This window comes from Corvus moneduloides, chromosome 1 (genome assembly GCF_009650955.1).
Source record: "Corvus moneduloides isolate bCorMon1 chromosome 1, bCorMon1.pri, whole genome shotgun sequence".
In the NCBI taxonomy this organism is placed as follows: domain Eukaryota; kingdom Metazoa; phylum Chordata; class Aves; order Passeriformes; family Corvidae; genus Corvus; species Corvus moneduloides.
The window spans coordinates 42,250,384-42,275,437 of NC_045476.1; the positions used below are offsets into that span (position 1 = coordinate 42,250,384).

General features: G+C 38.7%; 1 protein-coding gene across 1 annotated transcript; it reads left to right on the forward strand.

Moving 5' to 3' along the window:
• Positions 1–1,249: 1,249 nt before the first annotated feature.
• Positions 1,250–25,018, forward strand: AZI2 (5-azacytidine induced 2). The gene is made up of 8 exons (XM_032107628.1): positions 1,250–1,486; positions 9,806–10,035; positions 12,479–12,604; positions 12,908–13,007; positions 14,715–14,863; positions 17,097–17,158; positions 20,422–20,537; positions 23,293–25,018. The coding sequence occupies exons 2-8, from the start codon at positions 9,811–9,813 to the stop codon at positions 23,679–23,681; spliced, it is 1,167 nt and encodes a 388-aa protein (XP_031963519.1). The 5' UTR covers positions 1,250–1,486; positions 9,806–9,810; the 3' UTR covers positions 23,682–25,018.
• Positions 25,019–25,054: the final 36 nt, after the last annotated feature.

Below are 25,054 nucleotides of genomic sequence, written 5' to 3' on the forward strand. Positions count from 1 at the left end.
TTATTCCCTGTAACAGAGGTCCTGATCTGCAATTTAGATTTATTCTTGCTTCGTTTCGACCTTGGCTGAGGAACAAAAGCTGTGATTTTGGCAGATGAGGTTACATGCGATGATCTTTCACCCCGCTGTAGCAGTAGAGTATCCACTGCCTTTCACCTCTACCTCTGGCTTGTGGGGGAGAAAAATTTTTTAAAAGAGTATGAATGTAAAATGATGTAAAATGTTACACCATGTCTCACTAGCTCTTCAGCTGTGTGCAGGTGTAACTTCTCAAGAAGCTGGAAATAGTTTGGAGTATGTGAATTGGATGGGCTCCTTTGCTGAGGAGTACTTGGAGCAAGCTGGGGGCAGCTCCCACTAAAAGTCCCTGATCTTTATTGCTTTGCTAAAGTCTTACTTTGAATGATGGCAGGGAGTGCAATGAGCCTCAGGAAAGGGAGAAAAGTGGGGTTTTAGTTGCTGCCTCGTTGTGGCGACGCCCAGTGGTGCTGGAAGAGTGGGCGGGGCGCTGACAGGGAGCATATCTGTACCCTTGTCAGAGGAGAGTGGAGTGCCGTGCCCAGTTCTGGGATCCTCACTACAAGAAAGACAAGGAGCTACTGGAGAGATGATCAGGGGTCTGGAACACTTCTCTTAAAAGCAGAGACTGTGGGAGCTGGGCCTGTTTAGTCTAGAGAAGAGACAACTGAGAGGGATCTCATTAGTGCAGATAAATATCTTAAATGTGGGTGCCAAGAGGATGGTGCCAGAGTCTTTCTGGTGGTGCCCAGAGACAGGACAGGGAGCCATGGCCGTAAACTAAAACACAGTAAGTTTCATCTCAACGTGGGGAAGGACTTTTTTACACTGACGGGGCGGAGCACTGGAACAGGCTGACCAGGGAGGTCGTGGAGCCTCCCTCTCTGAAGGCATTCCAAATCCACCTGGACGCGTGAATGTAGCACCTGTTCGAGGTGACCCTGTCTTGGCAGCGGGCTTGGCCTGGACGATCTCTAGAGGTCCCTTCCATCGCTAACAATCCTGTGATGCTGTGAGATGGTTACAAGTGGGAACGCCGACCTTGAGCAGCTTCCAGGCCGCTGGGGGCGGCAGCAGCCCCATCTACGGCCGGGCGGAGCCAGCCCTCGGCCGCGCTTCCCGTGGTGCTCGGCTCGGCCAGCGTCGGCCCGCTTGCACGCCGGGATTTGCAGTCCGCCCTCCCTCCTCCCTTCCCGGTCAGGCGGCGGCGCCGCCTCTCTCCTTCCGGGAGTGGGGCGCGCCCGTTGGCGGGGACCGAGAGCGGCGTTTGTTGACTTCCTCGGAGGCGGCGGGGGCGGTGCCGAGCCCCGGGAATTCCCTGCGGTGGCGAAGGCCGAAGCCGCGGCCGGGCCGGCGGGGGCGATGGGCGCCCGAGGGGGCCCGAGCGGAGACCGCGAGGGGCGGCGCTGCCTCCCCGCCGAGCTGAGCGCCCGCCGCTGACCCGCCCGGCCGAGCGGGGCCCGGACAGGTTGGTCCTGGCGCGGAGGGGAACGGGGGGGCTCTCCCGGGGTGCTAGGGAGCTTCGTGCCCCGTGGAAGAGGAGCGGCTCTCCGTGGGTAAAGAGTCTTTAGCTTCTTTTCTTAACATAGAGTGATCCTCGTAGAATCCCAGAATTGTTAGGATTGGAAGGGAGATCATCCAGTCCCGCTACCAAGACAGGGTCACCTCGAGCAGGTTACAGGTGATGCAGGAACGCGTGCAGGTGGGCTTTGAATGACTCCAGAGAGGGAGACTCCACGCCCTCCCTGGTCAGCCTGTTCCAGTGCTCTGCCTCTCTCGTATAAAGTTCTTCCTCATGTTGAAGTGGAACTTCCTGAGTTTCAGAAGGAGCAGGCTGTCGGTCTTGTGCCGTGTCCCTGCCTGTCTTACCCAGTCACACTTGGCCGGAATAAGGGGGTCATCCCGTGGGAGGGCGGTGAGCAAGGCTTACAGGTACCGCTACCAAGCTGGGGTTGGGCCTCAGGCAGGTTGTCAGACTAGTTACAAAGCTGCCCCTAATCAAGCTGAAAAACTGGGTGGCCTCTTGGAGCTGCAGTTTGTGCCTTGGTACAGGGGGAATCTGGCAAATGAAATGAATAAAGTAGGACTATGGGGGTGAAAACAGAAACATGATGGCATATTGGAGCAGACAGGAATACAGGTCCTGCAGGCCATGTTAGTTTGGAAGAAGGGAGTGCAGATGAACATTGAGATGAGCATCACTAGTGGTGCTTTCAGCTTTTAAGAAATTACATATTTAAAACCTGCTGTTTCACCTGGTAGGGAGAATACCTATATCTCCTTAAATAAATTGGTCCCCTAGCAACTTAGAAGTGAGAGTGTGTGTCAGCTGTTCCAGTGAGTGCTTTTAGGAGCTTTTTGTTTCTTAAGGAATCTTTTAATTTTCCCACTGTCTTACACTGTGTGTATGCAGTAAAGTCAGTGTGCTGGAAGCAGACTCTGGAAAAAGAGGAGGTAGGGGAGAATTATTGTCAGGACAGTTAAGTCTGCTCTGGGCTCCAAACATCAGTTTCTCTTCTGAGACATTTTTCTGGGAAATGTTGTTATGGACTATGGGAAACATGTAATTTCCTGGATAGTGGTGTATGATCAGATTCTGCTGCTAATAATAATCCAAGTTATCTGTGCTCACATCTATTTAAGAACCTTAGCAATTCTACTAGAATTACTGTAGAAACCAAAAGAAATCTAAGATTATGACTACTTTTTGTTCTTTGAATAATTCCTGTTTATTAATAGGACTATTGTTAGAAGTGTTTCAGGTAATTGCCCAATAACTTAAGTAGATGATATTGCCTCAAATTTTAAGCACAGTTTTTTCATCTAAACTGTCAGTGAAGTCAGAAGGCAGAAAACACTGGTTGATTGAACTCTAGATCAGATTATAAGAAGGGTTTAGCCACCTCCTCACCCCCAAAAAACATTTTTTTATGCTAAAGTTGGTAATTTTTCAGAACCTTGTTTGCTGCGTTTGCAGTTTAGAAAAGTGTGAGGTGACCATTGCCCGAGTACTAGCTATGTTATGCTTTACAATGAAAATTAAATAGTAAAAAGTTTTTCAAAAGAGCAAAGAGGGTGAAGTGACATCTTTGTGCAGCAAAAATGGGTAATAAATTAGAGACAGTTTTAAGATTGCCTAAATTTCAGCAAGTATGCTACTTTGGTTTTCAGTGTATCTCTATGTGACACTCAAAAGGTGAAGAAAGTGTGAAAATTATCAGTCAAATATATGAACGAACTGTACTTAGTGTACTCAGGGCAGAGAAATAGAATAATTTCATCTCACAGCATTGGAAAATCATAGAGTTTGCATAGAGTTGCAAATCCAGTAACATTTGTTTGTATTATTTCAATAGATGCATTGAAATGGAGATTGCGCACTATGACTATAAAATGTTCAGTGTGGGTTGCCCACTTAGGAATATGGAAACTCCCATGTCACTCACGTGTTATCCATATCTGGCTTCTTTAGAACAGAATTTGAAGAAAAAAAGAACATGTAGAAGGAAACATGATAAAATGCAATGTGGGTTTACCTTTTGATATATGTTTTCATTCTTTCACAGGGATTTTCTAGACAGAAGTCGTCTGACAGTCCATATTGAATAAAACAGTGATAATGAGATCCAGTTTGCTAAGATGGTGATGATAGGATTAACACAAGGGTCAGGATAGGAACCAGCTTGGTAGGAGTCAGGGGGGAGTTCTGCTGAAGGAGACTCCATACCTGTGTGTATTATCCATTGTTCACTTTGGAATCAGTCTTATGTTTTTGCTAAATGTTTATACTATAATTGCATTAATTAACTAATTTACATGATTCTACAATGTTTTTATGTGGAATTCTTAGTGTATGAAATCGTAGATGCAACTAAAATTTGACAGGACATTTGGGGAGAAGAAATTAAATTTGAGAGGGTAAGTGAAGCATAAGTGGCTTGAAGATTCAAAGTCATCCACTTAGAAGCTGCTAAGTGGAACTTATGTTCAAATACCAGGTTTGTCTGAAATATTGCAATATAAATCTGAGTACAGAATTTTAGAAGACAGCCTAAGTTGAGAAGGACCTGGGAAGATCATCTGGTCCAACCTTTTTTGTAAAAGGGGAGCCTGGATGAGATTTGCTGACACCCTGTCCAGTTGTGTCTTGGAAGCCTGCAGATCTTGTGTTGGTGAGTTGCAGGATGACCAAGGACCATTGGTAAGACTCATTTTCCTTCCAGTAGCTGTAACAGGTGAGGCACATTTCCAGTTGAATTAAAAGTTAATGCAATTACATAAGGCTTTTCACTGAACTTGTGAACTTATTGAATGTTAATTAATCTGGCAGTTTAATTGAATAGAAGGAAACTTACGACTGGGAGGTAGGACCTGCTGTTTGGCTCGCAAAATGAGATATGAAAAAAAAATCCAAAACAAATCCTCTAAACTTTTGGAAATAGTTATTCTTTATAAACCTTTTGAACTGGGAAGGAATAAACACCAAAATAAGGGGTTTTCAGTAACCTTTTAAGATACTTACATTTGGTGCTAGAAATGTTTAACAGCCAAAAGCCATCTTGCTCCTACTTACGTTTCTTTGACAGTACTGCTCCTAATTAGTTTCAACATTAAATGTAATAATTTAATAAACAGGATTATATGATGCTGAAAAGATAATATTTTACTGACTCCTACTTCTGGGTTATTTTCCCCCTTTTCAGGTAGTTGTCAGGGAAAGTGATTATTGTGGTAGCATCCACAGAAAGGCAGATTCAATGCGGTCCATTGAGGATGCATAAGGTTTGCAAATTAGCAGTGGAGATACTGTAGTCTGGCACTGTTCAGAGAAAGTAAAATTTATCAAGCACTGTTGTCATAAAATGGGCTTTTTATTGCTTTCCTAGTTCTTGTGAGAGTAGATTATTTATTGTAAAAACCTTGGGATAGAAAAAAATTGCGTGTTGTACCTAAGGAGATTTTGCTTGCCTTCTGTAGCTTTCCCAGATGTTCAGGATAGATGGGCTACAGTGATCTGGTGTGTGAGCTGGGAGACAGTGACTTTCCATTTCCTGAAGGCAACAAAACGAAAGTGCTCTGGAGGTCGGATGCAGCTCCTGCACTGACGTGTTTGTGAAAGAGCACCAAGTACGTGGCCGGGGTGTGCCCCTGTGTGCAGGGACTCTCTGGAAGTGCACTGGGCCTGTGGACTTTGTCCATACGGAAGGATGAGCAGCAGCCAAAGTAGCAGCTACTGAGATGTGTATGTGTGTGTGTGTGAAATTTTTTTTCTTTAAAAATGGAGCAAGTATGTGTAAAAAGTGATGCCTGTCTCTGTAGAACAATCTGTTCACAACTGGAATCAAAGACAGCCTAAGATTTCTGAAGGAGAGATGCAAAGTGATGGATGCTTAAAGAGACTGGAAGTCTTGCTTGTTTTAACATATGTCATATGCTCCAAGTACTGTGTGGAGTTTTTGATGCTGGCTGCAGGAATTCTGTATTATTCCTTGCTGTGCTGAAGTGTCTTTTAAAAAAAGAAAAAAAATTCAGTACAGCTTTTCTGAAATTAAGGTGAGGGCTGCAACGTGCTCACTCAGGATTCCTGTAGTTCAAAGGCACTTCTTGAATTTAAAGGGATTTTTTTAATGTCAGTGTGCATATATGTATACCCTTCTATGTCAGGCAAGATAAATCAGTACAAAAATTATGCTGTTGTTATTAACAGCTGGAAACTATTCATACTACCATTATGAAGTCAAACCCCTCGAGTCTGGAAGGTAGACAGGAAAACAACCATCTTGAAATTATTTGCATTTGACATTTGGAAATATTTTGAAAACTGTTTTGTTCTCTTTCAAATCAACAGTTAGGCCAAAATGGGATTCTGCTTCATACTGGGAAAAATTTAATGTAATCCTGCTTTTACTATCTCTCCTTCTGATGCAAGAACAAGATTAGCATTTCAAACTACAGAGGTCTGTTTGTGCAGTGGTCTGTTTGCTATTAGAGCCTCTGCATCCCATGTTCCTTGTATGTAGAATGTGTTTTATATTTAACTGCCTCCCATGGTGTTAATGATTAGTATTCATAAAGCTCTATGAAGAGAAAAACTATGTTTCTGCCAAGCATTAGTAAGATATGGGAAAACATTCTTTTTCTCAAGATATTTATTGTATTAAATCAAAGCTGTTCTGTAACCTGTGTTGAGCAATAGAAGTGGTTCTTGTAAACTCTTATTTTCTTTACATTCTGTGAAAGAAAACTTAAGTGGCGCCACCTCTTCAAACTCGTATATTTATAAACAGGGAACATAATTAGTCCTGCTAGAACTTAATACTGTGTCCTGTCAGCAGTGTATTCAGGTTGGGTTGTTTGTTTGCTTTTAAACATTAGTTATTTAATACAAACTGTACTACTGGTACTCATTTAATGCATTTATTTTTGGACATGAACATTAAAGTCCTTTTAAGCAGGCTGTTTTGTGTGCAGATCATTCTAAAGCATAAATGCAATACATTTATCACAGGCAAAGTATTTAACTACTGTGCTGAAGTAAAAGGAGTAAAAAGTATTAGGGAGACCTTTCTTGGGATGGGATGTGTGCTAAATGGGATTGTAAAGCTTGCCTTAAGGAGGCCAAGATGGACATAAATTGTATTCATAGACATTAACTTGTCAGTATATTACTGCAGATATTTTAGTGAGAAATCTTTCACTTCAACTGGTTACTGTAGGACAAATTATCTCATGAATTGCAGCTCCAGAGAGGTCAAAATTCACTCAGGTTCTTCAGAGTGACAGCTCTGGGGGATTTGCAGCAGTGCATACTGCAAAGTGTGGCTTTGAATTAGGAGAAGTCAAACAGATTAAAACAGGGCAGAACTCTGTGGCTGCACTTGGTGAACCATCCTGCAAGCCCTTCTGGCATTCTGCCAGATTCGAGGAGTTGTAACTTGTGTAATAACCAAAACACTTCTTTGATTGTTGCTCTCAGTTCATATTTTTTAAATGAGCAATATAATACTGGAGAATCTAAATTTTGATTCCTGTCCTTGAGTGAAATTAAAGACTACAGCTGTAGTCAGGGATTTCTTACATATCACCTTTTTCTATACTAAGGGTTTCTGTCTATCCTGACAGCAAAAAAAAGCTTTGTGAGCTGTGCATTTCACCATGGCCTTTATAGTACTGCTGATGTTGAACTGTTCAATGGCAGCTTGTCATTACTTAGTATGCAATACAGTTAGTCAAAACCATGTATATTGAATTTTCTGAACTGTTACCTTGGGTGTAGAAATTTAGAAAAGCATGCAAAGTCCCTTTGAATTATGTGGACTTACATGTTTCTCTTCTAAATAATCTCCAGATTATTAGATTACTTAGAGAGCAGCATCAGAAAACCCGAGTTGAATAATCCTATAAACTAAATCACATCTTTCTAGTAAAAAATGTTAGAGTAACTAACATTAGCAGGTGCAGGTTAGGTGTGTATTTGAATTTATAAAATAGTATTTGTGTATTCTGAGTCTTATTTGGAAGGTAAGTTTCTCTCTTGGAAGCTCATAAAGGCACTTTTAGTTAACAAAATGCAGAATAAATATGGTCTTCTGATGTTGTCTCCTGTTTTCCCATATTGCCATCTCCTGGTAGAAGTGATGTGTGCAAGAAATAGGGAACGTATGATGCTCACTTTAGGAGCTATAGGAAGGCATGGGGACAAAGATCTATTTTATGTACAAGGTCAGAAATCTGCTGCTTTCTTCGAGAGATAATGATAAGCTGTGACACTTCTTTAACAACATTTGAGTCAAGTGTTCAGAGAAGAGGTGTTGCCTTGAGAGGGCAAGCTCTTGGGAATTTGATGAGATGGGTGACAAGACTTGCAGGGCCTTTGGTGAAATGGGGGAGGATAAGCTGGTATGTTATGCTCATCTTGGAAGACAAAATGAGCAATTCCTTCAGTCAGTTAATGCAGTTTGAATGATGTGGTGCTTTTGGTCAAGGTCACCTTGTGCATGGAGTGATACTGTTCTTACAATGAAAAGGAAGTGAACTTTTTTTGCAGGGCTCTTTCTACTTAAATATCACAGAAATCACAGAATATTCAAGGCAGAACAACAATCAAGGGAAGCTTAGGCTACTTTTTTTGTCAGAATGCATCAAACAATGTACAAGGCAACTATTCACCTTCTGAACATAACCATTAAAACAAGTTCAGCTTTGGTTTGTAGTGTTCTCTTTTTTTTTTCCCTGTTGAAACTCCACTGGTGTCTTATTTAGTACAAATGAGCTGTCACAGTTTTTTATCATGTTGTCTAACAGGCTTGGAGCAAATTGAGACAAATGCGATAACAGCACCATTGTTCAGCAGTAGCTGTACTCTGTAAGCTTTCCAGCATGGTGAGAGAAATTTAACCATATGTACAAGCTCTAGGCCTTTTCTTCTTATAATCTATAAACAAATGGAAGTCTAGTTTGAATTCAAATAGCAAATACACAGTAGAAGAAGCAATTGTGGCCATGGATTTTTTCTGCACTAATGCCGGCCTTTCCTGTAAAGTTCTGCCGATCAAGTTGGTTTTCTGTTGAAGTTTTTCCTGCAGTACAAAAAACTGTCTTCATTATGGTCAGGTCTTTGATTCCAGCATTTCTGTTGGTTCATTAGGTAATCATCAGGAACCTAAGGATTTGTTGAAGGGGAAAAAATAAAAGTCTGCTTTTCGTAGAAGCCACATCAGTAGTTTGTTTAAAGGGGGCCAGTATTATCCGGCACTGTGTAGCATTCCTTAGTATTGCATAGAAATGCAAGGAATCTTGATGTTCATAACGAAATGAGATGTTTCTTTTTCTGGTTGGTTGGTTTTGAGTTTTGGGGGTTAAGTCCTGTTTCTAAATAAAACCCCAAAACTTGTTTCTGGTAACTAGTAACTCTAAGGAAAATGCTTCTGGGGGTTTTCCCTTGAGACCTGGTGCTCAAGAAAATACATAAATACTTCTTTAAGGTGGTATTTTTTTATTTAATATTTTGCTGTGCCTAAATGATGTAGGTTATAACAAAAAATCAGTGTAACATTTACTTTGGATTTGTCACTCAGGTGGAACTGCCTGGTATAGAGTGACACTTTACTAATGGTTGGATTATTGTCAGTTTTCTCCACGCATATTGAGGCAAGTCATGTTACTGAGCATGTTTTCATTCTCATCATATTTTCAGTCAAAAAATTACTGTAATTGTTGTTCAGAAGGAGATTTTCTACAGTGACCAAGGAAAGAATAGCTACTCATGTAGCTCTTTAAGGATAAATGCAAGTGTACTTCAAGATTTCATTTTAAAGCTTGGGAAAAATGTAAGTGTTTGCGTTCAGAAATGAAGGAACGTTGGCACTTGTGCTCAGGAACCACAGTAGTTAGTTGATTTGCTGGAACTATACTCTCTTTTACTGCTCAGTGCTGGCTTGCAAAAATTCTGATACAATATTAATATTCCTTTGGAGTTCAGATGGTTGGTACCAGCCAAATTCTACGCTGGTGTTAAAACTTAATAAAAATGAATTTGAGGGTTCATAAATCTGATAGGCACTCAAAATATTTTTATACAGTGAAACATGTCTTTTCTAAATGGTGTATTTTCAATGTAAAATGGATTTTGAGATTTTTCTCCAGTATTAAGATACTTCCTGATTTTTCAGTCTTGTCTTGTCATACTTAGGCAGAAACACCCTGTAGTATTATTTTGGAAGGTTTTCAGACTCTTGATGAATTTGTCTTTGTGAAAACTTAGCACTTATATCTGTCTTTTCAACAGCTGTCATGGAGGAGTTGGTAGAGGATGACATCTGTATTTTGAACCATGAAAAAGCAGACAATGCTCACAAGAGAGACAGCGATGTTCCTGTTCCATCGTATAGTGGAGATGAGTCTGTTGCCTCACACTTTGCACTTGTCACTGCCTATGAAGATATCAAGAAACGACTAAAGGAGACAGAGAAGGAGAACTCCTTCCTAAAAAAAAAAGTGAGAATTTTAGAAGAGAAGGTAAGAAAATAGTTGATGTACCAGTTTCTGGTAGCAGTTTCTTTTTTGCTCCTGGCTGGATGACAGAGAAGGTTAAGGATTCAAAATACACATTTAAAATAATTTCCGTATTAAAAAGTTTTTGTAAATCGTTTTATTTGTTTAAGTGAAATGCATTTTGTTCCTCTGGTAGTGTAGTTGTGTCATACTGGGATTTTTGATTGTCACTGGGCATGTATATGATGCAATGCAAAGACAGTGGCTTTGATTCAGACAGATGTGTAGCTGCATAGAATTTGTCACTGTAGTTTGGGTGCCTCTTTATGGTGTTTATTAGCTTGGGCACATGTGACACAGTATTGTTGAACAGTGAGGTGCAAAGCTTGTACATTATCAGAATCCAGGAACTGTTTATCAAAAGACTCTCTTGGGCTCAGCATACCAAAATGCTAAGGAAAAACTGGTTGCTGAGACCTATCCAGCTAGCTAACCGCAGCCTCAAGAGTGAAACACGAAGTTGCAATGCTTGACAGAGATGATGGCTGGCTGACTTTTGATGCAAATGAATCTTGGAATTTGTTTTATAGGCAGTTTCTCATGGCCATGAACTAGTAAAGTTCATTAAAGCTAAAAATCGACCAGGGCACGGGTTTTTCTCTCCAAGTAAGGAATGCTGTCATTAAACATATATTCATTTTCCAGTACCGAGTGTCTTTGTACTGCAGAAGTTCTTGACTTTGATAGATTGCCTTCTTGTATAAGATACAAAGAAAGATCCTGGTGTTAGAGCTGAGACACTTTTTAGGAATTACTCCTAACTGTGTGCTACTGACTCTTAAAACCTTTCCAAATGTGTACTATTTTGTGGCATTGGAGTGAAGAACTTGAGTCACACTTGGCACAGCTTTGAAACACTCAGGAATTCTTGGTGAAGATAAGATTGACTTTTTCTCAAAAAGCAAAACTATCTCAGGACTTTCTTTATAAAAGGTCTGGGGGGATGTTGGGAATAGGAATAGAGCTTTAGACCTAATATTCTCTGAACCATGCTGAGTGTAACATCTTCTATGTGGTTACTCAAAATCACAATAAACAGGATTTGACCTTGACAATTCCTTTTGCTTTGTGTCTTTTGGTTTGGCCTGGTTCAGCTTAATTCTCTTGAAGACCATACTCTGTTTTCTGTAGAGAAAACATTTTAGTATGTGAATACCGTAAAAATATTTCTATGAGGGAGGGGTATTGAGAAGGCCCAGACTCTTACTGACTTTCAGTCTTTGTTAATAGCTAATGTACCTATATGCTTAAAAAATATAGGGGGAGTTAGCCTTTTGGAGTTTTCAATTTCAACATGCATGGAAAGTTCCCAGAAAAATATAAAGGACAAAACTTAAAAGGTCATCCATGTACTTTGAGAGTCAATACAAAAAAGCAAAGGGCAGGAGCTTCCTATCTTTGTGGCTTGTTTTCCCATACTTTCAAGCAAACACTTAAAAGAGGAGATTTTTAAGGTAGATATATGAGTGTCAATGCTTTGTTTTAGTAATTTTTTTGTGTGACTCCTTATTTTTAAGAAAATATGTGCAAATCTATTGTGAATATCTACAAGCGGTACACTGAATGTGTTTAAAGGAAGTGTGCAGGATAAAAAGAATAAAAAGGAAAATGCAATAATTAAAGCAATAACTTTTTATATGAATGGGTGTAATTTGATGTAAGACTTCTTTTCTTTCTGTCTTACTAAAAACACTGAATATATTTTAACTCTGTTCCCCTTTTTTCTAGCAATCCAGTTGGTAGTGCTTACTCTGCCTTGCTTGTCTTTTGCCATAGCAGGCAGTGAGATGGTGGTGATCTGAAAGTTAATAGTTATTTGTAAAATAATTCTGCTTTGGCTTTTCTTACATAAATACACTGAAAAAATCTTTATTTACATTATGAGGCATTTAAGAAATTATGTTTGTTTTCCTTTGAACTTTCTATATGTTGTGTATTTACTTGCTTAAAACTCCTTTTTCAAAAAGCAGTTTACATTTTTTCAGAGCCTGGAAAAAATATGATTAAGGGATTATCAGTGTGAGTAATCATGACTTATGAGTGGTTTTAAGTACTCATAGGAATGAACTCATAGCAGTCCACTGGAAAGCGTCCCTGTCCATGGCAGGGGGGTTGGACTAGATGAGCTTTTAAATATCTTCTTCCAACTCAAACCACGCTATGATTCTATAAATTAATGAGCATTAAATATTGTTAGAGATTTCAAAATTTGTAGACAGCCTTTGTTGCACTTTGGTAAAAAACTTAGGCCCATATCAGTGTATTTGATTAGTTTATTATCTAAACTGGGAAAAAAAGGAAAAGCTGTTAGATTAATATGCAGGCTGTACCATTGCCTTTTTAAGATGTTGCAGTTCTCAGCATAACATACAAAACTTATCATTTCTCCTGTGTGTTAAACGTTCAGGTGCTTGGCTCCCGGCTGGAAGAGGAGTGCAGCTCAGTTGGGCGGGAACAAGTCAATAAGGCCTACCAAGCCTATCGAGAGGCCTGCATCGACCGAGATCATCTGAAAAGCAAACTGGAAAAAATGGTGTGCCCTCTTAAGTAATGACTTCAATGCATGCTTTATCAGTACTGCATAGTTAGTACATGTTTACTGTGGAATGAATTTTATATACTAAAGATCTGTGATGTTGGTTTTATCACTCTTTTAAAATACATGACAATACTTCCTGTAAGTACTTCAATTTTAGTACTGGGCTAGAATAATGCTAAAAAAAGTCAAAGCAATTTTCTTTGCTGTTGTTTTTGTTCTAAAATACTGAATTGTCACACATGATAGAAAAATGCTTCACCCCTTATTTTGGGTTGGGTTTTTCCCTTCTGAAAATAGGTGAAAGAAAGTGCGGAATCCTTGAAAAACTTGAACGAACAGTTGCAGTCTAAAGAAATAGAGCTGTTACAACTGAGAACTGAAGTGGAAACTCAGCAAGGTATGCATTTGGTTACTTCATCTTATGGTACATTTAGGAGCCCTAGTGGTTACATTGTGATCTTTGGACATGAAGAGGCTTAACCCTATATAGGGGGCAAGGTAAGAGAGGCATGAACAGCAGTGACTACTTTGAACTTGTCTTCATTCTTGTGAATGGTGATGTGCATGTTAGGTAATCATAATTGAGGAGCTTCGTGGTAAAGATCTGAGGCTGTTGTGTTCTTCCACTGTAGGTGATATACTAATTTGAGAAATGGGCACCACCTGACAGTTTATAGGCTGTGTCATGTACATCTCTGGATCCCACCACCACCTTTTCCTCAAAGCAGGGCAGGGGCTTGTTCAAGTATAAAGATCATTCAGTCAATCCCACTTCCTCTGGCACCTGCAGAGGTCCAGTATATTGCTTTGTCTATTTTGCTGTTGGGATTTGACAAATACAAGAGGATGTTGTATAGCAATAGCTGCAGTCGCCAACAGTCAGACAGCTGGGAAATGAGAAAAGATAGAAAGATGCTGGTTGTAGAGAGCCTGGTGAAAAGAGGAAGGAGAAAGAAACAGTATATCCTGGCAATTCCAAAAGCCCAAATCCAGCTTCTGTTACTGCAGTTGTAAAGAATGCTCCGTATGTAATAGATGTGTAAAACAAAACACCATGGAAGAAAAAAACCCCTTGATTAATTTAGTTACAAGAGTAGAGAACAAAAAAATGCCATCTGTATAAAGTTAGAGAAATGGACTGACTTCAGAGTCTGTACAAGTGCAGTCATTTGAAAGGCACTTGTAAGTATGGCTGTGCTTGAATTGGATTACTTTCCAAGAGGACCTTAAGCATGTAATGCACTACTTCAATTGCACAAATGTTTAAACCTAGAACAAACTGCAGGTAGTGCTTGTGTATCACTGTTGAGCACCTCATGGTTTAAGGAGGTAAAAATTACAGAGTCTATAAGGAGAGCTCTGAAAATGTGGCGATTTCAATCCTTATTTGTAACGCAGTTTTACTCATAAGTGGACTCTGAGTACCTTGTTTAAAAAAAAAGAATCAGTGTAACTTAAGCTTGTCTAAACTATTAAATCCGGAAATAAGTGTACCCACAAGTTGAAGACTTGTGAGTTTTCTTCCTTTCATGTTCTTTCTTGTCTTGCTGTCTCACTAGTGTGCTACTGATCTGATGGTAGCATCAGGTTACCGTGTGAATTGCTTCGGTCTAGTAAGATTTGTGTAACTTTCATGCTTTCCCCTCTTGTTTTGATTGTATCTTTTGTTGTTCTGTTTGGAACTTCTTGATATTAAACTTGGGGAAAACTTAATGGTAAATTATGTAACAATACAAATCTGAGGGCAAAAAGGCTCATGTTTTCAAAGCATGTACGAAGTATGCAGGTTGGCATATATGATGTGTCTTTGCCATGAACTGACTTTTCTATTTCCAATGCCTTTTTATGCTGGTACTTCCTCTTTCCCTGTGTCAAGTCTCCAGTGCATTCCTAGAAAGTAGGGCTTCATGATTTAAACCCAGAAAATAGACCACCTCTGCCAACAGCTCTACCAGTGTTACAGTTCCCTGTTGCCATAGACTCCAGTTTCTTCAGAATATGATGTTTCTGTAGGGCATGGGCTGGTTGAGGAGAGTCTTGCATTTTGAGTTACATTCCTTGGACTGAGATTGGAATCTGATTGTCTTGCTTGTCTTCTTTACAGTGATGAAAAGTCTGAGTTGTACTCAGGCTAACTGGGAATTAGAGAAGCTGAACAGTGACCTAAAAGTGCATAGTCTGGAACAGGATCTAGAAAAACTCAAGGAAGAGTGCAACAGTCTCAGGAAGGAGTTGCAAAATTCCAAGCAGAAGGTACCTTAATTTTTAAGGAATTTTTGTATTAATGGTTTATTTTAAATCCCATGATCAATCAAAATCAAGCGTTAACAAAAACACGAAGTATACAATTGAGTGAAAGAGTAGTATCTTGGTAAAATTGACCTTAAATATTTTTATAGACTGTCATTTTCCTTGGAAATAGGAACAGGCTCCTCAGGGAAGTGTTCCTGGCATCAAGCCTGTTTACTAAGTGTCTGGGTGATGCTCTTAATTACAAAGTTTAGTTTGAGGCAGTCCTGCAATGAGCAGGGAGTTGAACTTAATCCTTAGGAGTCCCTTCCAACTCGAGATATTCTATGATTAGGTGAGATTTCCCAGTCATTACCCATATAACAACAGAAAATAAAGCTTTTTGATTTCTTATAAGTAGCCACTGAAGTGTTCTATATAAGCTGGGCTACTAAGAAAGTTTGGGCAAAAGCTAGTCTCTATTTTTTTTTTTTTTTTTTAAAGCAACAATGTGATGTTAACGTTAAAAGATGTCATGAACTTTGTTTATGGAGGTCCAACGCTTTTCTTTAGGGTAGTTGCATGAAGCTTGTCAGGAAAGTACCTCTTTTGGCAGCCTTCCCTGCCATTTATGTGGCAGATTGCTGTTTTGAGGGACACATTTTGTAGCCTGGATGTTGTCAGGATCTCAGAAAGGAAATTAAGGTAACAGTAACAAAAAGCAGTAGGTTATTGTCTATTGCATTCTTACTGCTTCCCATCTTACCTTTGATGAAATGTACAGTGCCAGTCTCTAGGACTCTGCAGTCACATTGAAGTTACACAGTGAATGTAAAACATTTTAATGTGATTGTTTGAGGAGGCAGATTCCTTATGGTCATTAATAATGATGATTATGTAATCTTGAGTCACACCACATTTGAGTGAGTCTGCATTTTTTCCACTAGGTGGGGATAAAGCACTTGAGGTGTTCAGTTAACTTCCCCTACTGTTGGTTGGTTCACTTGTGTCTGGAACTCTTTCAGGTGCTTTCAATAACTTGTAAAATCTGAAGGCTTGCTGTAACTTGTGGAGTTCTGGTGTCTTTGGGTAACTCTAGAACAGAGTAACGGCTGCATAAATAATTGAGGATTGCAGATTATATTGTGAGAGTGAATGATGTCAGAGAGAACAGACTAAAATAGCAGTTGTAAGAAACACTACACGTGACACTGTTTAAATAGTGTTTATGCCAGCAGCTTTTGTTGCACAGAACAAATACAGGGAACAGCTTTTTGTTTTGTTTTGGGGGTTTTTGTTAGGCTTTTTTTTGTTGTTTTTTTGTTGGTCTTTAATATAATTTCTTCTTGGTCCTGGTAACTGCTTAATATAGGAAATAAAAAGCGCACATTTTCAAATGTGGGGTAATACAGTGCAACTTTTTTTTTAACTATGAATTTGAATCTTTGATGGGGGATGGTGAGAAAGTTCAGGAGGAAAAAAATCCGTCAGGTGAAATACAGTCAAGTGTGATCAAAGGGCAATGACAAATCAGCATTATTTCAACTCAGCTGGTATTTTCATTATTACTTATTTTCATTACATTAGTTAGTTTAGCTAACATGTAATGGAAATAAGTAATAATGAAAATAATGAAAACATTTTTGCAAAAGAAAATAAGGGATATGACAGGGAGGGAGCTCATCATAAATGACAGTCTAATAGGAATATGACTAACAAAGTGAGCCCAATGTTTGATTTGTTAAATAGCCCTGGTAAATTCAGTGAGGCTGCCTGTATGTGCAGTTTTAAAGTAGTCTTTCAGACTGAAGGGATAAATTATGTTCTGTCATAAAAGTAACCTGTGGAAGTAAATCTATACTGGAACAGTTTGCTTTAATTTAAAGATCTTTATATACTGTGATAGGGAAAGAACCAAAAAAAAAAGACGGTTTAAAAAGCAAAAATTGAGACTCAAGACTTTTGATGTCCATTTAAAAAAGTAATCAATCTCAAATTCTGAGAGTTCAGCTGTTTTAAAAAAAGAGTATGGAGGTGGCTGAGCAATGCCTTCGTATAAGTAGCATTTTTAAGTGGAAATTCTTAGTAGAAGTCTTTATTTCCCCTTTGAAACCCACTGCAGCTAACACAAATGAAGACTACTTTACTTGTGAATTTCAGTATTGGGGAACTTGGGAGTTTCACTGCCATTTTTCAAGGTAGGAGATCTGAAATCATGTTCATTCAGTCTCTGTCTTCCCTTCATTCTGTTACGCAGGACCAGGCTCAAGAGGAAAATGTATTACATGGAGACCACCTTCAAAGGCAAGACATCCCGAGGTATGAAATATTTTCTGTTTACTGAGGGACAGTTATTTGAACAAGTAAATTATTCTTGCAGACTCTTTAGGTGTGTTATTTCAAGTTACATAATTTATTTCCAAGTCTAGGTATACTTATTTAGCAAGGTCATTGTAAATTTTTTTGTCATGTTTGTAGTTTGGGATGATGATAATGAACATTTGTATCTCCAGATTGTTGTACAGAAGATGAAAATTTAATTAACTTGGATTTAAAAATAAGATTTTTTAATAATTAGTTGACTGGAGGAGGTGGTAGATAAAGTTTCAAGTCTCAAGCTGGCTCTGGAATATCTTCATTCTGTGTATGGAGAGATTTCTGTGTTTGCAAATCCCTTGCTTAGTGCTGGAACATACATTCTTTGTTAGTGTGGTGCAGTAATGTTCCTACTAGAGGACTTTTTTTTAATATTGGAGAGACATTGTGTGGCCTATTCAAAAAGAAATAGCAATTGTCCAGAAAAATGCTAAAATACCAGAAAGCATTTTTTCTCATTTTGCACCCATTCAAATAATAATTATGCTTACGATATAAACTCCGATATTACCCCGCCTTGACTGTGCGTGCTGTATTAGAAGGTATCTATATCTGTCAATTCTTGATGGAAAAGAGCTGTTCATGGATGCATGGGAGTTCCCCAGATCTTGTGGAAATGAAGCGTTGTGTCTCGTACAGCCAGTAATGCCTGGTGGAGCACTTACACCATCTTCCACCAGGGGGAAGAGCGGCCCTTCACAATGCCAGGCTTTAGTGCAGCGCGCCTTGGCGCTTCCTTGGGCGTTGAAGAGACGGGAAGGGAGATCAGCCACTGAAAGAGAACACACAGATCCTTCCCTTCGTATATTCCCTGGTGCAGTGATTATAATAATGCACACCCTACACACAAATCACACTTGGTCCTTTCACCTCGACTGGATACTTATTCCTGTGCTTTCTCCTGGAACTTTGCAGTCAGTCTTACACGCCTGATAAAAGGTGTTCTCTCAAGACTCAGCAGTGATGTCTTTGATTGTTTGATCACTGCTCTGATCAAACTGATCACTTGATCAAATGATCATTGATCAGAGCAGATTTATTCCACAAAGCGGTGCTCAGGTGGCAGCCATCTAAAATAGCATATGTACAGTATGGTGTTTATTGTAATATAAATAGTGAATGTGTAATAAATAGTAAGCCTATCCAAAAATCTTTGGAAAAAACACTTGAAAAACGTACTATGAGAAACATTTGTTGTAGCAAGCAATCCTGCTTTTTATGGGAAATGGAGGCACTTGCACATAGCTAACTTTTTGGAAAGTAGTTATTTCATATTTGTGAGCAGCCTGCAAATCTGACTTTCTCAGTGTGCAAATCTAATTTGCTGTAGATTTAGATGGGCTGTCATGGTGAAAGTTCATATTGCATGTTAGAAGGCAGTATAGGATAAACCTCCAAGCACAGGGAATCCTTAGCTTTCAATTACAAATTCCTTGAAAATTAGGCTTTGCAATGGGATTCTAGGTCAGTATTCACAAAAACAATTAAAATCTGTTGCATGTAATTTAAGTGGAATTCTGGTACCTGCAGGCCTTTGCAAGATGCTTGTAAAAGTGCTAAATGCACTTTAAAAAAATTCATCCAAGCACTTCCCTTCTGGCTGGTGGCAGACACTGAGCTGTCCTTATATTTACCACTTCTGTGTTAAATATTGGACAGTTCTGATTTGACATAACTGAAGTTTTTGATCTTATTTTTTAGACCAAAACACGAGAATTAATGAGGTAGGGTTGCCACATTAACTTTAAAATTAAGTTGTCATCTCTTAAGAGTTCAGAGCCCAAAGGAGACTGCAGTACAAAGGCCACAGGTTTAGCTGAACTTGAAATATCAATTCTGAAAATTTTAACTTTCTATCTGTGAGAATTGCTGACACTTAATCCATTATCTATTAAAATATCAGCTTCCTCTGCTCTTCAACAGAGGTTTATGAATCTGGATGTTTGTATTCTGGGGAAGTATTTCTGTCCATAGAATTTTTATTTCTTTGTTTTAAGGGAACCATCTTAGCATTGACTTGCATAATAGCTGCTTCTCAGAGTGATTTGGAACACATCTGTGCTTGATATATTTCATGCAGGAGTGATCCTATATGGCTATTTTAGGAGGATAGCATTACATACAGTTAAAAAGCTTATTAATTCTTACTCATCTCAATAGCTTGAGATATTGAGCTGTTATCAAATAAATGCCTTTTAGGTGAACGTAGTAAGGAAGAATATATTCTGGAAACTCTCATCCACTATATTTGTCCTCAATAAATGTTTTGGTAGAATGTTAAGCATTAAAAAAGCATTAAATCATTGATTTCATGTTTAAGTTGAAGTAACTACGTCCTTATGTCTTTTAACACTAAGTTAATTATTAATCAACATAAATGTGATAGCTGGTGAGCCTGCTAGAAATGTTACCAAGAAACATATGGTAATGCTGACTTCTCTCTTTTTTTTTTTGTTCTTAATTTTCTTACCAGTTATAAACCTGAAACATCAGTATTGGAGCAGTGCTGCTGTTGCTAAATATGTTTCTCATTATGCTGTCTTAGAGAATGGTTTGGATCACTGTTTTTTACACTGTCTGATAAGGCAGTGTATTAACATTAAATTGGATGACTTGAATATGAAACAGTATGTTTTATATTTTAGTTTGGACTCTGTTTATACTCAGTTTGGGTCTTGGGTATTTAGTCTGGATTCAGTGGATGGTGTAAATACTGGTTTTTGATTATTTAAAATTACAATCAGCCAATATTATTAGGCTTATAATATCTGTTGGGGTGTGTGGTCATTTATTGAAAGGTATTCAGGGTTACAACTCTTCCTCTTTTATAACCTTGGTGTCACTTTATTTAAGGTATTCCTTTGAGATAACTAATTTTATTGGAAGATTAGTTTCAGATACTGAAATGGAAAAGTATGCTTCGTATTTCTTTCCTTTGGAGAGTTGAAATTATTATTCTTACCTAGTATGTCAATAGATAATGCATTGTATATTGTAATAGGTAAGAATTAAATAAAATATTCAGAGGTCCATCGTTTAAGGTAATTCTCAGTACTGTTTAGCCCATTAGAGTTATGGTACTCTAACGAAATTTGCAATGTGTGTCAGGCAAGAACAATTTATTAACAGTTAACACTTGACAAGCATGTTAATAGGCTGCTTTAGAGGCAGCAATATTTAACTTGTAATAAATTTTTGTTTTGAAGTGTGCAACAAACATATTGGGACCTGAAGAGAGAAATGTCTAATTTGCGTGTAGTGGCTGACAAGCAAGCTGAGGTCCTACGAAAACTGAAAAGAAACCCAACAGGAGCCAAGAAAGGCAAGTCAGTGTTTGCAGTAACAGACCTTACAAACACAAACCCTTGATTCAAGCTGTAGCATTTTAAAAATAAACTAGCTATCATATCTCATCAGAATCTCATCAATTGAAGTTGATCAGCTAGACTGTACTATGGTTCCAGCTTACCCATTTTCTGCTTTTGCTTCTGTCTCATACTGGTCAACTTCACACATAAAGGTGTTGCTGATGTGTTTTTTCTTCAGTACTGTATTCTGTTCCCCTTGTGGCTTTTTTCTCAGTCAAGTGTTGCTTATGTGCACAAGGCTGAGGTGTTAAGTTTACTCGTATTTGACCTTTTACCACAACTACTTCATATGAGGGGGGAAAAAATCTTTTTGCAAATGCAGTCTTATTTTCCCAGTACAGAATATATGAAGTATTAAATTGGCAACATTTTAAAATCAGACTTTAAAAGACTGAAATTCCCTTATGGTTCTGTATTTCTTTATGTTGTGTTCAGAAAAGTTACCTTTTCTAGCAAAATGCTACACAGTGTGACATTTTCTGAATGTTAGAATACTGGGGAAGCAAAACTGCCTTAAATAATTTTAAGGGTTAAATATTTTTCACATGAAATATTTAAAATTTCTGTGAGCAGTTCATCAGACAGTTCTTCTGTTCCACACATATGTTTCTCTCAAGCCAAATGCTAGACTGTCAGTCAAACAGTGGTAAAGAGTTGATTTCCTTTGCTTTCTGCTCCCTTCAATTGTGGTCTTTACTGTGCTCAAAATACCAGTGGAAGACAGGGAACTTGGTTACAGTGTACTGGTCACAGTCTCTGATGTCCCTGTCCATTACCAGCTCAAGACATTTTGTTTCTAAACAGCTCAGTGAGGTAATGACAGGATTCACCCCCCCAGCAGTCCCTGCTTTTGTGGTCAGCAGTGACTAATGATCACTTTGTCTGTGGTACTTGGCTGATACAAACTATCAACACATTTTGTAGACTTGGCCATATTGTTACCAGGTGAGTCTGTGTTTCTAAAGTCCTAAAATCTGTTTTTCAAATAACTTCAGCAGAGACACTGGGAACTGAATGAGTCTAAATAATCTTAAATCTGCCACAGTTTGATGTGATCATATAGTGTCTTATGTCCTTATTTTTAATATGGAGTTACCTGTCTTGCCACTACACAACTATTGATTTTTCTCTTCTCCTTGGTGAGGAGTCTCACTTTCTGCAGTTCTTATGCAGTTGTTTGTCCACAGCCATAGAAGGTATTCTTGATTGGTCAGGAAACAAGGCCTTTTCATCTGTAGACTTTTTTCAGTAATTTTTCAGAAGTATGTGAGAGTGGTCAGGTCTGATGGTGGTCATCAGCCACACTTATGAATGCAGTACAGATACATCTGTGCTTATATTTATAGACTAATCTTGATTTATGTAAAATATGAGTAGAATTGACTGAAACCTTCCACTTCCTATACCGGTAGTACTGGCTGTTTTAGCATCTACAAACCAGCTGCCGTTGGTAGAGGTGCATTAAGTCTGCAGAACACGTGTTCATTATTCTGTGTGGGACATGAACAGTATCAGTTAACATGTGAATTCTACTTATCTGTTATGTATGGAGGCATTTTCCACAAATGTGTGTGTCTGTGGGGTGGTTGTTTTTTTGGTTTGGTTTTGGGGATTTTTTGGGGGAGGCGGCAGGGGGTGTCTTTTTGGTTTGGTTTTCTTTTGTACATTTTCAATCTATTTTCAGTGGATTCAATTTTTCTTGAACTTCCAAAGGTCTGTAGGCCTCAAATTGCTTTTTACACCTGCCAGCACAAAGAGGCCAAATCCAGTGCCTTAGCATGTCTTTCAGACATGATGCCCATGCTATTGGAAAATGGTTTTGGCTGCCATCCACGAATTTTAATTTATTGTGACAAACAGAAGTTGTATTCTTTGACCAAGAGACCAGCTTGTTTTTCTGTCCCGTAAGAACTAAAGTTAAAAATTGCAATTCACGCTTACGATAACAGCTACTCTAGAAAACTCTATGTAAGATGTGAGTTTAACTGCAGGAAGCATTAATCTACTCTCATTACATGTTTATGTACATTATCACTACAAAACAAAATTACCTGCTTGTATTTGGCAATCTGTTCAGATGTGTGTGGAAGGTACAGCTCTTCCATTTCAGGTAGATGCTGTTCTGTTTCAAAATCTCCTCCTTCCTAACAGTTTAAAACTCCCTTGCAATTTCAGATGGCTGAACAGTGCAGTCTCTTGCTTTACTTTTGGAAGTCAGACAATAGTGGAGCACAGAGAACCTGTGAACACCATGTGTTTCCCTTTTACTGCTTCATGGACAGCGAGAATTCAGGTTCTGGGTGGCACGAAAACACAACTTGTTAAATTAATTGGTAGAGTAGGAAGCAGCATTCACTGTTCTGCACCTGGCTGGTTTCTCCAAGCATGTGAAAATGGTCTCTGTTTCAGCATTCCTTCCAGTCTGGTCAGAAAGATCCATCAGTTTATCTATGTTGAAATGGGAGTTGGGAGATACCCTTGGAGTTGGGTGTATTTTAGACACTGTGATTTCAGGATTTCGGGTTCATCTTGAGTCTGGTGAGGGTAGTATTTGTTTGTAGCTTCAAGTAGTTACTGAATATGGTCTGGAAACTTGTGGCTTGAAGAAACTGTGTTTAACATCCCTGCTAGACTGTAGTACATTTGGAGTACATGAAAAATGCATTAGATAATGTAATTTTAAAATCTTTTTCTATCTTCTTCCTTCAGCTGCCTCTACTGCACCAGTGCAATGTGTTGACTTGAACATTTCAAAGCTGAATTTGACATCTGGGGTAGTTTATAAAAACCTCTCACAAAATGATAAAGCCCTTGGCAACGCTGTGTCTCCCCCTCTGCTGAGAGATGCCCATGTCCCATCAGAAAGGGTGATCCTACAAGCATGGACAGATGAGAGACCAATTCCAGCTGATGGCAAAATGTTTCAGGAACACCATTCTTATGGAAAGAGCTCTCTGGAAGATAATTCCTGGGTATTCCCAAGTCCTCCAAAGCCCAATGAGAATTTGTTTTGGGAAATGAAAAATAATCCAACTTTGTTAAACTGTCCAGCAGATTACCTGGATCAGTGTAATCAAAACTGTCTGCACAAGAGTTAACAATTTTTTGAATGAATTGAGGCATTTTTGGAGTGATTCTGAATAGGCACCTTAATGCTTGAACTTTTAAGGAGAGAAAACAAATTGCTTGAAATGTTCTTTATTTTTGATTCTAGTTCCAAATCAGAAAGCCTAGTCTTCCTCTGCTGTAAATCAGGAGCAAGTTCCTTGACGTTAAAGCTGTGCTGGTATTATGTAAATACAAAGAAATCTCACATGGGGAGTAGATAGTCTTGTACTGCAAATGACATGCATTTGCAAAAGGTTACACTGAAAAGTGAGTTTGTGGAATAAAACAAAATAATCCAATTCTGTATTTGTTTGCTATTTGTATGTTACCAAGAAAATACTTGGTATCCAGTGTTAGAACTTGTACCAGCTCTGAGCTTTTATTTTGACAGTGTTCTTTTTCAGAATAAGACATAATACGAAGAATTGGATTCTCTCTTCTTCTTCCTTTCAATTAGCTTTGATTCCTCTGGTTTGGAAATGCATTTTTCTGTAATTTTTAACCAAGAAAGGTGAGAATTTTTTTATAAATATTTTTTCAACCTTGATTTATATGAGAGAGTGACAAGACAAAATTCTCCCCTAGGCAATCCTGTTTAGATTGCCCCGTTTGGAGCTTGATTGTGAATTGTGAAGGACCATAAGTAATGGCTGCTGAACACTGTGAATCCTGGAGGTTCAGCTGGTTTCCCTCAGTTCCTGCTGAAGGAAGCTGATGAAACTGCACGGTGGTGCTGTCACATACCCAGCCTGCTCACAGTGCAGTTTTCCATACTGTGCCTCCTTTGCACAGCACCACAACTCTGACTCTCTATTTGTGTGGTGGTGAAGGCTCCTAACTTTTCTTTTGTTAAGGAAACAAAGCCTTAATTTAATTAGACTTGGTGTTGTTGCATTGTTGATATACAAAAAGAAGTATTTTTGTAGTGTCTTTAGTATGCCATTGAGAACCAGAGCTACTAGAATTCCAACTATCTGCTTTATAGATTATGGGTGTCTAGGCACTACTTTTTCTTTTTTTTTTCCCTCTTAAGGCTGTGAACTGTTTCTAGACACATATAATTTATGCCTTTTTTTTTTTTTTTTTTTTTTTTGTAAAATTCTCTGCTTTGTATCTGGCTTAATACAACAGAGTGAAGTGAAATGTCTTGACTGCTCAAAAAGTTGAAGAAAAATGCTTTGTATTTTAGATCCACGATACCTAACTTGTAATGGGTGGGAAGATACTTAATACTGAATATTCCATTTACAGATGTGTGGGTGGGTGAAGTATCCAGCTTCACAGATCCAGCTTAACATCAAAGTAATAAAAATTAATTTCACAGCTGTTTAGTAGCAAATTATCTTAAGATTGCTTGCAAATA

What these genes read in the sequence shown, in the direction of transcription:
- AZI2 (XM_032107628.1), top strand. Translation starts at nt 9,811, where the DNA reads ATGGAGGAGTTGGTAGAGGATGACATCTGTATTTTGAACCATGAAAAA. An exon ending in CAAAGGCAAGACATCCCGAG is followed by an intron (nt 17,159 to 20,421) that starts GTATGAAATATT and finishes TTTGTTTTGAAG; the next exon opens with TGTGCAACAAACATATTGGG. An exon ending in CCCAACAGGAGCCAAGAAAG is followed by an intron (nt 20,538 to 23,292) that starts GCAAGTCAGTGT and finishes TTCTTCCTTCAG; the next exon opens with CTGCCTCTACTGCACCAGTG.